Source organism: Carya illinoinensis, chromosome 1 (genome assembly GCF_018687715.1).
Source record: "Carya illinoinensis cultivar Pawnee chromosome 1, C.illinoinensisPawnee_v1, whole genome shotgun sequence".
NCBI lineage: Eukaryota > Viridiplantae > Streptophyta > Magnoliopsida > Fagales > Juglandaceae > Carya > Carya illinoinensis.
The window spans coordinates 32949995-32960303 of record NC_056752.1 but is presented as its reverse complement, the minus strand read 5'-3'; the positions used below and the strand labels follow the sequence as shown (position 1 = coordinate 32960303).

Genomic DNA, 10309 nt, shown 5'->3' with positions numbered 1-10309 from the left:
TGAAAGTGAATTCAGCACAGAAATGATTGAGGATAATGCCAGTACCTATTCGTTGGTCTGTGAGGGCAAAATAGATGGCTTGATGAAGTCGCTGTTGGACAGGACAGTTTGAGGTATTTCTTAATCTCTATACCACACAAACTTTTATTTTTTTATTTTTTTCTCTGATTGTGGTGTAGAAATAATGAGAAAGAAAATTTAAAAAATAAAAATTAAATATGGTATGTGCGGTATGGAATTATGTTCGTTTATTATTTGTGCTATCGTGGTTGAAAGGTTTACTTGTTTTGGTTCTAGCCTTTACATGCCTATATCTTTGTCGGTGAACAGGGCGGCGATGAGAGGAAAAGTTTCCAAGGCCACAACTAAAGTCTAAAGTTTCTAATTCTGAGTGGTCGGCAACATACACTGTTCAACATGCTGTGCAATGGTTGTAGGCAATAGAAATTAGCAACAAATCCTCATATCATCCAGTTGTGCAGGTCAGCAGCTCTATTGCTGGAGCCTTTTATTTTCTTAGAAAATCAGTCGGTTGCAACTTAACTTTTCACAAAGATACATTGCTTCTTGAGCCAGATGAGAACCTGCTCGATTATGGCGTCATGATTGAATATAACAAGTACATGAGTTGCAGATTCTTTGCACTGGCACATCAAAGAATATATGATCAATTAGGAATGCTTGGGAAAGGAGATAAGATAAGAAATTTGTAAATAGTAATAAGATAGTTTATTAATAATAATGAGATAATTTGAATTGAGTATTTATTGAGTTTTGAAAAATGAAAGAATCAAATATTTGAATAAAAAATATTATAAAATTAAAATATTATTATAATATAATTTTTCCAAACATCCCGAAGTATCCATCCTACAGCTAAGCTCCCCTTTAAATTCTTTCGTTGGCTGCTGCATCATATAACCTCCTTGGCTCCTTGGATAGAGAATGGCATGCTGAACAAGCTCGTCAGCAAATATTTATAAAAAACGGATGCTACTTATCATCCCACACCACCACTTTACATATTAAAAAATTATTTTTATTATTTTTATTTTATTTTATTCTTGTTAAACTAATTGAGTTATTGTACTTATCATCCATACACCACATACTTATTATAGAAAAAAAAAAAAAAATAAGTGTAGTATATAATGTGAAGATGATAAATTGAATTATTCTTTATAAAATGGATCTCGACAACCGGATCTGACCTTTGCAAGAAACAAAGAAAACTCAATCAAAAATTATCTCCCCTGGTTGAAAAAAGTATAAACACCAAAGAACTAAAGATGCAGAGCAACCCAGGTATGTAAAACACTGTTCTACAGGTTTCTAAACTTGAAAGGTCTGCATTAGCAGTTTTCACAGCTTCAAGAAGCCTACCAGTGATCTTCTGAACATTAAAAGCTCTTGCTGAATTTACGACCAGACATCTTCTCAGACTCATATAGTATGTGATTTATAAGTCCCCTAGCCGCACTGGCAAAACAAAAGAAACAACGATTATAAAACTTTGCTAACACTTGAACGATTAAAAGAAGCAGAATAAGAAATGTGTCTGTGCAACTATTTGAAACATCCGAGGCCAAATCTAACTTTTTGGATTAAACCCACAAAATAGAGCAGAAAAAACAAACAAGGAAGAAGTATGCATTGGAGGATCAAGAAAGACCAGTATAATGCACCGTGGATATATAAGATAGCCATAGACATCATTGCCAACATATTCCCCACATAACCAACTGTAAAAGAAGCACAAATTCATTCAAGAAACTCACTCATCCTTCAACTTTTGAATCCTTTCTGGATCTGTCTCTTGCATGTTTCTTTTGAACTGCTGCCTCACCATAGCAACGAGGAGCTCTGTATTATGTTGCTGCGTGGTAGAAGAGACAAATTACAATGGCCCAAGGTGAGTTTCTTGTATGTTCTCCATACTATCGGAAAAAGTTCATCAATAAAAAAATACATTAACATGGTGAACACTCATTCCCCAATAACCTATTAGGTTAGACATGCCAGAAGCATGTATATTGCACTTAATATTCCAACCGACTCAGTGGTTGTACTGATAAAAGAACAGATTCAGTGGTTGCAAAAATTCTAGCATCAGGCTACATAGCTGATAGAGAACTGAATTGGCAGATATATATAATATTTAATCTGAAATTAAACGTGGCTAATATTTGGGCACCTTTATTGAGAGGAGACTGCATCAGGAGACAATAAAATATATAATATATTATATCGTGTAGGGCATCCACGGAAACCAAACTATCATTATGAATCAACGTGGGGCTTAACCACTCGCACATGCATAATCTGACAAAGAAAGAAGAACTTTGCATACCCGATGACCAATATATTTAGCTCTTCGAAGGCATTCACGGTAAAGCTACAACAAGAAGCATCAATTAGAAAACATGCACAACAGATTCTATAACAGTATAATGTGTACATTGTAATTGTTAGACAGGCGCAACAAGTTCCAATCAAAATTGTTGAAGTACACAGAGAAATGGCAGAACAAATAGATACAAAGAAGAACTTGATACTAACTCTAATCGCATTGTTGGCAAGTTCAGGAGGCAGTGCAGTTTGAAGAGATGGCATGTTTTCCCAATTTATTTCGAATTGCTATAACTGAAACAAAGGCAATCACAGCCGTCACCATTGGCTTCAAACCACATAAAACTGGGAACGATGTTTTCAAAAATCTTTTACAATATGCTTTCTATTTTATCGTTACCAATCAATAAGATATATCAAATCAAGGTAAAACGAATAAAAAAGTTTTGTTACAAACTTACAACACACCCTGGTTTCACAAATACTAATTATCAAACAGTTTGCACAAAAACATAAATTTTGATTTGAACCAGTAGATTAACTACTTAGAATGAAAGGGGACCAACTTGCCTAGTGAAAGTAGAAGAAGAATCTGTCTCTCCATGTGTGGTGAATTGATCAGAGACAAGCAATGGAGACGTATGGAGTCGCAACTGAAGTGTTGGCAATAGCAGCAATAAACACACATGGAGAGACAGATTCTTTATTTGATAAGTCACATGGAGAGACAGATTCACCACCCAGTCATCCTCTAAAAGAGAAATAATTATATACACCAACTACTGTGAAAATTCATAAATTTATTTTCGATTGTTGACGTCTTTTTTTTTTCTTTTTAAAAAAAGGGTTTTAAGTAGGTTTTTTCCATTTTTGAAAGAGTAATGCTACATGTATGTACAATTTTATATATGTTGAATGGTAGCCCCATTTTATCAGTGTTCTTTTAATTAATTTCAAATTTCTGCTTTTAAAAGTTTTACTATTTTAATAGCTGATATATAAGATATTTTAAACATTAAAGCCCAATACCCGGTCCTGGTTTCTATTTAAAAATTCATTTGAGTACTAAACGACGACATTTTAGTTGACCAAAACAATTTCGTTTCAGTGCGAGAGTTAAAATCAGTTAACCCCCCTCCCGGCGATCTCTCTCCCTCTCTCACGCAGAAACCCTAGGCTCCTAGCCACTCTTCCTCTGCCGATCAAAGCTTCGTTGACTCGTGGCCCTCGTCTTAATCACTCTGTGGCGCTCTGCCAGTTGTAAGGACAGCCTCTCCGTCGTCGATGTCAAGAACCCAAGGTTAGCTTTTTTGTTTCACTCTCTCTCTGTGTTGGAACTTTTATAACTGATGGATTCTTGTATCTATCTTAGCTTGTGTTCGGAGAGTCTGTCGGATTGGTAGATGTTCTATGTCGTTTTTTATTCCATCTTGTTTTGTTCTTTGCATCTTATTCTGATTTGGGTCTGTTTGGTTGCCTGGAAAGAGAGGAGACAAAAGATAAACCATGAGGTTATCCAAATGGACAATGCTAGGTGTGCACCCCAAATATGCACTTGGGGTGCACACCTGTGCAAATGGCTTTTTTCTTTTTTCTTTTTCCCTTTTCTTCTAAGTAGTTTTTAAACATCCTTAACCGTTAAGAAAAAATTAAAAAAAATACAAATTCACTAATAATCATTTCCTTAACCATTACGAAAAAAATTTAAAAAAATAAAATATATGAGTGGGCACATTTGGGAGTCATACTAGCATTTTCCTTTCCAAATCTATTAAGTTGGGCTTGAATATGCTGGATAATACACTAGCAGTAGAGTTCAAAATGAATATGTGCAAAGCAAAATATTGTTAGTTTTGATATATTAGGTTACAGAAAACATAGTTTTGTCTCAAACAGCAAATCAATGCCTTAAATTGTCCAAAGTTGATTTCATCTTCACTGCAAATGCCAAAATGGTCCCATATTATTTTTTTTTTTTAACATTTCAGAGTTTTGTTTGTTATAGTTTTCTGGGTTGGGTTGGTCTTGTCTTATGCACTTGTTTTTAATGTTTCCAAGATGGTCTTGTCTTTACTTAGAGAATATCACAAACAAGTGTTGAGCCACTCCCAACAAAAACAGCCCATGTTGGTCGTACCCTACAATGCTAACTAAATGTGATGCATTATGTGTGGATAGGAAAAAACTTCAATCGCCCCCCTTCTTTTTAAAGTTGCATTAGTACATTACATGCACAGAACTGAATAAGCAACATACAATGGACAGTATCTGAACAAAAAGGAAAGATTTTTTTAATCTTTTATTAACATCTGAGAAACTGCATGAGGTTCATCCAAAGACCCCTTTTAAGGTAATTAATTAACTCTCCCAGCAAAGATAAACACAATATAACATATACAGGGACACTGGTGTAAACAAATAAAACATCTCTATAAGAGTTAAAAGGAAGAAGCAATATCTGCTCCTTGCTTTTTATTTTACTTTTTCCTTGCTTTCTTTTTCTGGTTTGATTTTTGAAAAATTCGAGCAGTAAAGACTCGGTCCAAACTCCGAAGTAACTAAGATTCAAATTTAAGTGCATTTTTGCCATTAAAATATCCTCTCTCGTTTTTGGTTTAGTTTTTCTTTCTATAACTATACTTCCATATCGTTTTCTCTCTCTCTCATTGTGATATTGTAACCCACCCTTTTTGGTACCAAGGCTAGAAAAGTGGCGTTTAAGCATTTCTCAAACTTTCCAAATGAATAAAACTCTTGGAACACCTTCATAAGATCATCCTTTAAGCTCTCCCAACAAGTTTGGAAGAATCCCATAGAGAAACCATCAAGACCCGGAGCCTTGTCTTTAGACATTTTCCTTACCACTTCCAGTACCGCTGCCTCTTCAAACGGCCTCTCCAGAGAGGATATTAAGGAGTACAGACCCATTAGCCTAGTCAATGGGGTCTACAAGATTCTTTCCAAGGTACTTGCAAACCGTCTTAGTGAGGCCATAGGTAAGATAATTTCAAAGCCCCAAAATGCTTTTGTAAAGGATAGACAGATTTTAGATGCAGTGCTCAATGCTAATGAATGTCTGGACACTAGATTCAAAGCAGGCTATCCAAGGATTATATGCAAGCTAGACATGGAGAAGCCGCATGATCATGTTAACTGGGACTTTCTTATTGACATTTTGGGAAAGTGTGGTTTTGGGGAGAGATGGCGATCATGGATCTGCTGGTGTATATCTACGGTGAAATTCTCAGTCCTAATAAACGGAAGCCCTATTGGATTCTTCAATAGCACTCGAGGCCTAAGACAAGGAGATCCATTGTCCCCGTTACTCTTTGTCATTGTGATGGAGGCTCTGAGCAGAATGATCTCTGTACTAGTTGCAAATGGGCATATGACCGGTTACTCGATTGGAACCCTAGGAGGGGGTAGTATTAACATTTCTCATTTGTTGTTTGCAGATGACATCCTAATTTTCTGCAAGGCGAATCAACTCCAGGTTCGAGTATTGAAGGCACTTCTACTTTGCTTCGAGGTAGCTTCAGGTTTGAAAGTGAATCTAGACAAATCAAAGATGGTGCCTATTGGTGGTGTTCAGCGCTTAAGACAGTTGGCTAATACTCTGGGATGTAAGACTGCTACACTCCTCATGACGTACCTAGGCCTTCCGTTGGGGGCCCCTCAAGAGCAGTTGCGCTCTGGGATACAGTGATTGAGAAAGTAGAGCGACGCTTAGCAGGTTGGAAGAGAATGTAACTATCAAAAGGGAGCCGGATTACACTAATAAAGAGTACTCTTTCTAACCTCCCAACATATTTCCTATTCATGTTTCCTATCCCAGCAAGGGTGGCACTTTGCATTGAGAAATTACAACGGGACTTTTTGTGGGGCGGAATAGGAGAGGAGTTCAAATTTCATCTAGTCAGGTGGGAACAGGTTTGTAGGCCTATCTCGAAGGGGGGTTTGGGCATTAGAAAGCTGAAAATCTTTAATCAGGCACTACTTGGAAAGTGGCTATGGAGATATCATAGAGAACCAGAAGCTCTTTGGAAGTTGGTGATTGAAAATAAGTATGGGGGATTATGGGGTGGTTGGTGTACTAAGGAAGTGCGAGGGGCGTATGGTGTGGGATTTTGGAAATATATCAGACAAAGATGGGGGGTCTTTTCTCATTACACTAGGCTTCGTTTAGGAGAGGGGAACATGGTCAAATTTTGGTACGACACCTGGTATGGTAATTGTGCACTTAAGGATTTATTCCCAACATTATTCTCGATTGCAAGTGACAAAGATAAATCAGTGGAGGAAGTCATGGTGGTAGTGGGGGAGCAAATCCAGTGGAGCATCAATTTTAGTAGAGCGGCATAAGATTGAGAAATGGACACTTTTGAAGCCTTTTTCAGTCTTTTGTATTCAACCAAACCAAGTAACCAGCTTCTAGATTCGTTGTGGTGGGTATCTTCGGGAAAAGGCTTGTTTTCGGTCAGTGTTTTCTACAATGCCCTAACACAAGAGCAACCCTCTCAATTTCCTTGGAAAAATCTTTGGAAACACAAGGTGCCTCTCAAAGTGGCTTTCGTTGTGTGGACCACTTCCCTGGGCAAGATCCTCACAACGGACAATTTGAGAAAACGAAGGGTGATCATCGTAGATTGGTGTTGTATGTGCAGAAAGGGAGGTGAATCCGTGGACCATCTATTATTACATTGTGAGGTAGCTTGAGGGTTATGAAATGAAGTTTTTTGTAGACTAGACTTGGGTTGGGTTATGCCGGAAACAGTAGTGGCGGCTCTTGCTAGCTGGACAGGTCTAAGAGGCAACAACCAGATTAAGGCGATTTGGAAGATGGTTCCGATATGCATTATGTGGTGCGTGTGGCAGGAACACAATGAACGGACATTCGAGGACACAGAGAGATCAATGGAGGAGCTGAAAGTCTTCTTTTTTAGAACCCTTTGTACTTGGGCTATTGCTGTTAGTTTTAATGGCCAAAATCTACATGATTTTCTTATTTCTGTTGATCCTATGTAGTTTAGGACATTCTTTGTACTGAACGTGGCATTTTGCCTATTCTTTAATTAATATACTTTCTTACTTTTCTCAAAAAAAAAAAAAAAATACACCACGTCCCCCTGGTCTTATGAATAACGTCAATTTTAGAAATCTAGGGGAACCGGAGTGCTACTAACCTTTACAAAGAAAACTGGTACAAAAGATTCCTTATAATAAATAGAGTCATTCTTTATTAAAATACTTCAGATATAAAAGAAAGTATGTGCAAGCACTTATTAGAATCTCTCAAACTTTGTACTACAAAAATCATAACTTAAAAGCTTTGCACATAATCTAGGCCTCTGCCTCGCCTCCTTGGGCCAAGTCTCATCCTGTAGCTAGGGCTGTAAAAAAACCGGGAAACTAGTGAACTGAACCAAACCAATGTGTTCAGTCTGGTCCAGTACCAATTTCTATTTAGCAAAACCGGTTGAAAACCAGTTTGGTTACGTGAATTTTAGAATACTGGTTCGAACTGAACCAAACCAGACCAGTACATATATATATTATTATTTTGATTTTTGTATTATATATAAAATATTTTTTATATGATTTATTTATATTATATATAATTTTTTATATTATATTATATATATTATATGCTAAATTGCTAATTGATATAACATATAATTTTTTAATATTATTATTCATGTCTATTAATCTTATAACATAAAATTCATATAACATTTGGTTATGATATAACATAAATTAATCTTATAATTTTTATTATAACATTTGAATTTTGATATAACATATAAATTTTAATTTTATAACATAAATTAATATAACATAAAATTTTAATCTTAAACATGAACATTAATATTAAGTTATTAATATAAACTTACTCTGGGTCAATCACTTGCTAAAGTTTTGTTGGAGTCTGGAGACAATTTTTTTATCCGTAAAACCAGAAAAACTAGATCGGACCGAAACCCAAAAAAAAAAAACCAGTTTCGATGGTGAACTGGTCCAGTATCGGTTCTTAAATTTTCAAAACTAATATATGTTAGTTCGGTTCTAAAAAATGTCCAAAACCGGACCAAACAGCACCCCTACATGTACCTCATCCTCCTAAATGTTCTCGCTTTAGGTGTTTAAAACATATAGAAAAAAATGAGTTAAATATTCAATAAGTAGTATTTGTAGCTATCAGGTTACGAATACCTATCTAGCTCCTATCTAACATAGCAGTCAGATTGGAGTGGTATTTGTCCCCTAATTGCATGGACTGAAGTTTGAACCAAGCAAATGACTCTCTCGTGAGGCGGCTGCCGCCCGGGCAGGGGTGGATGGTTAAGGCCCTGCCTTTCTTTCTAATCGGGGCCCAATTTTCTCATAAATGTGTTGCGTTAAGACAACCAAGCCCCAAATCAGATCTCCTTGGTCCAACTTCTACAGCAAATCAAGAGTCTTTTTGTCACATTTCAATGTTAGATGCCATGGTAAGCGGCATTTCCATTATCCACTAGCCTTGTGGAAGGTAATCCCCCATTTTTCTTTCGTTGTTTTGTCTTTCTCTTAGAGGACTGATTGGGCTATCATTGAGTGATTCATTCTAAAAGACTTCAAAGTTTTCTAAAATGTTTATTAGATGGACCAAATGGCAGAATTCTTGGCGGTAACTGAATCTGTACTTGGACTAAACTGCAATTGAGACTAAATATCTAGAATTTATGGTTTCGAAAAATGAGAAATCAGGTTTGAGTTTGGATGTTCTCCAAAAATCCAGGAAAATTGTCAGTTAGTGCTTCATAATGTATGTGGAAGAGGTTAAGTCAATTCATTTCTGGGCCTGGGTGTTTTATGAAGTAGTTAACGCAAGTCAAGAATCATTAGGATCTGACTAAAGATTATGTTAGTTAGATATTGAGGTGTTTGCTAGTCCATGGAAATTTTAGATTGCGTATCGGATGCTTTAATGAGAAACTCTTACGCAGTTTCCTTGTTGTTAGAGATGCCGGTATCATATGTCGTTCATAACTTCCCCTTGTTGATTGTGATAATGGTACTTAGTATTTTGGGATACATTGTGCATAAATATGGTGCTTGAGTTGTTTTTAAAGAAAGCTGAACTGAATCTTGTTTGATGAGGAAGATAAGAGCAAACTAGTTTCAGCATGTAGATAAGCTGCTGCCAAGCACCACTCATGAATAGGTTGCCTTTCATGTTGTTGACATTCTTTGCTTTGTTTTTTTTTTTTTATTATCAGGGAGAGGGGGGTTTGTATATTTTGCTGGGAAGCCTGAGGGTTGTGAATTTATTGATTTTCAAACTTTCTAATGTTGATCAAGATATATCCCATAAGCACAATTTTGATTCACAACCAGATTACATAGAACTTAAAATCATATGAAAGGCTTCTACCCAGAATTACACAGATTCACAACCATATGAAAGGCATCTACCAGAATTACACAGATTCACAACCAATTACACAGATCTACAATAAGAAAATAGTTTCCATTAACCTAACTAATAGGAAGAGGCAAAAAATTCAAACAGACCCATCCACTGCACTTCGAAATAGATCAATCATTTTCCATTTTCACTTCGAAATCAAATCAGCAAAAAATTCAAAAGTTCAAAAAAACTCACTCTGATTCCGTGATGAGGCGGGCTAACTGATTTTTGCTTCGTTAGCCTCGAGACCCTGGAAAAATTTCAGAGAAAATCAAAAATAAAAAGAGAAGAAAGATAGAGAGAGAGAAGACGACAGGAGAATAGAGAGATAGAGAGAGGCGACGGGAGAAGAGAGAGAGAGGCTTACCGGTGGGGGGGAGGCCGTGCGGCTAGGGTTAGAAAAGACGAAGGGAGTGGGATTCTGAGATGGAGGCGACTCCCGGAGTGGGAGGCCGAAACCCTCAAGTCAAAACCAGGTAAAACGGCGCAGTTTTACCTGGAGTGCTGGTTGGG

At 36.7% G+C, this 10309-nt stretch overlaps 1 protein-coding gene across 2 annotated transcripts; it reads right to left on the bottom strand.

Moving 5' to 3' along the window:
- Window positions 1–1132: 1132 nt before the first annotated feature.
- On the bottom strand, window positions 1133–10309 carry LOC122315564. Of its 2 annotated transcripts, XM_043131554.1 has the most exons (7): window positions 10164–10309; window positions 9992–10046; window positions 2920–3002; window positions 2560–2643; window positions 2351–2395; window positions 1779–1876; window positions 1133–1479 (listed from the first exon to the last, which is right to left on the bottom strand). In XM_043131554.1, the coding sequence occupies exons 4-7, from the start codon at window positions 2611–2613 to the stop codon at window positions 1401–1403; spliced, it is 276 nt and encodes a 91-aa protein (XP_042987488.1). In that variant the 5' UTR covers window positions 2614–2643; window positions 2920–3002; window positions 9992–10046; window positions 10164–10309; the 3' UTR covers window positions 1133–1400. The 2 variants fall into 2 exon arrangements, with proteins under 2 accessions (XP_042987488.1, XP_042987480.1); XM_043131546.1 differs by lacking the exon at window positions 2920–3002.

Excerpts from the sequence above, each read along its gene's own strand:
- LOC122315564 (XM_043131554.1), bottom strand. The coding sequence starts at position 2,613 with ATGCCATCTCTTCAAACTGCACTGCCTCCTGAACTTGCCAACAATGCG. Across the intron at positions 2,396-2,559 it reads TTGCCAACAATGCGATTAGA|CTTTACCGTGAATGCCTTCG; the intron begins GTTAGTATCAAG and ends TTCTTGTTGTAG. Across the intron at positions 1,877-2,350 it reads CTAAATATATTGGTCATCGG|CAACATAATACAGAGCTCCT; the intron begins GTATGCAAAGTT and ends TCTACCACGCAG.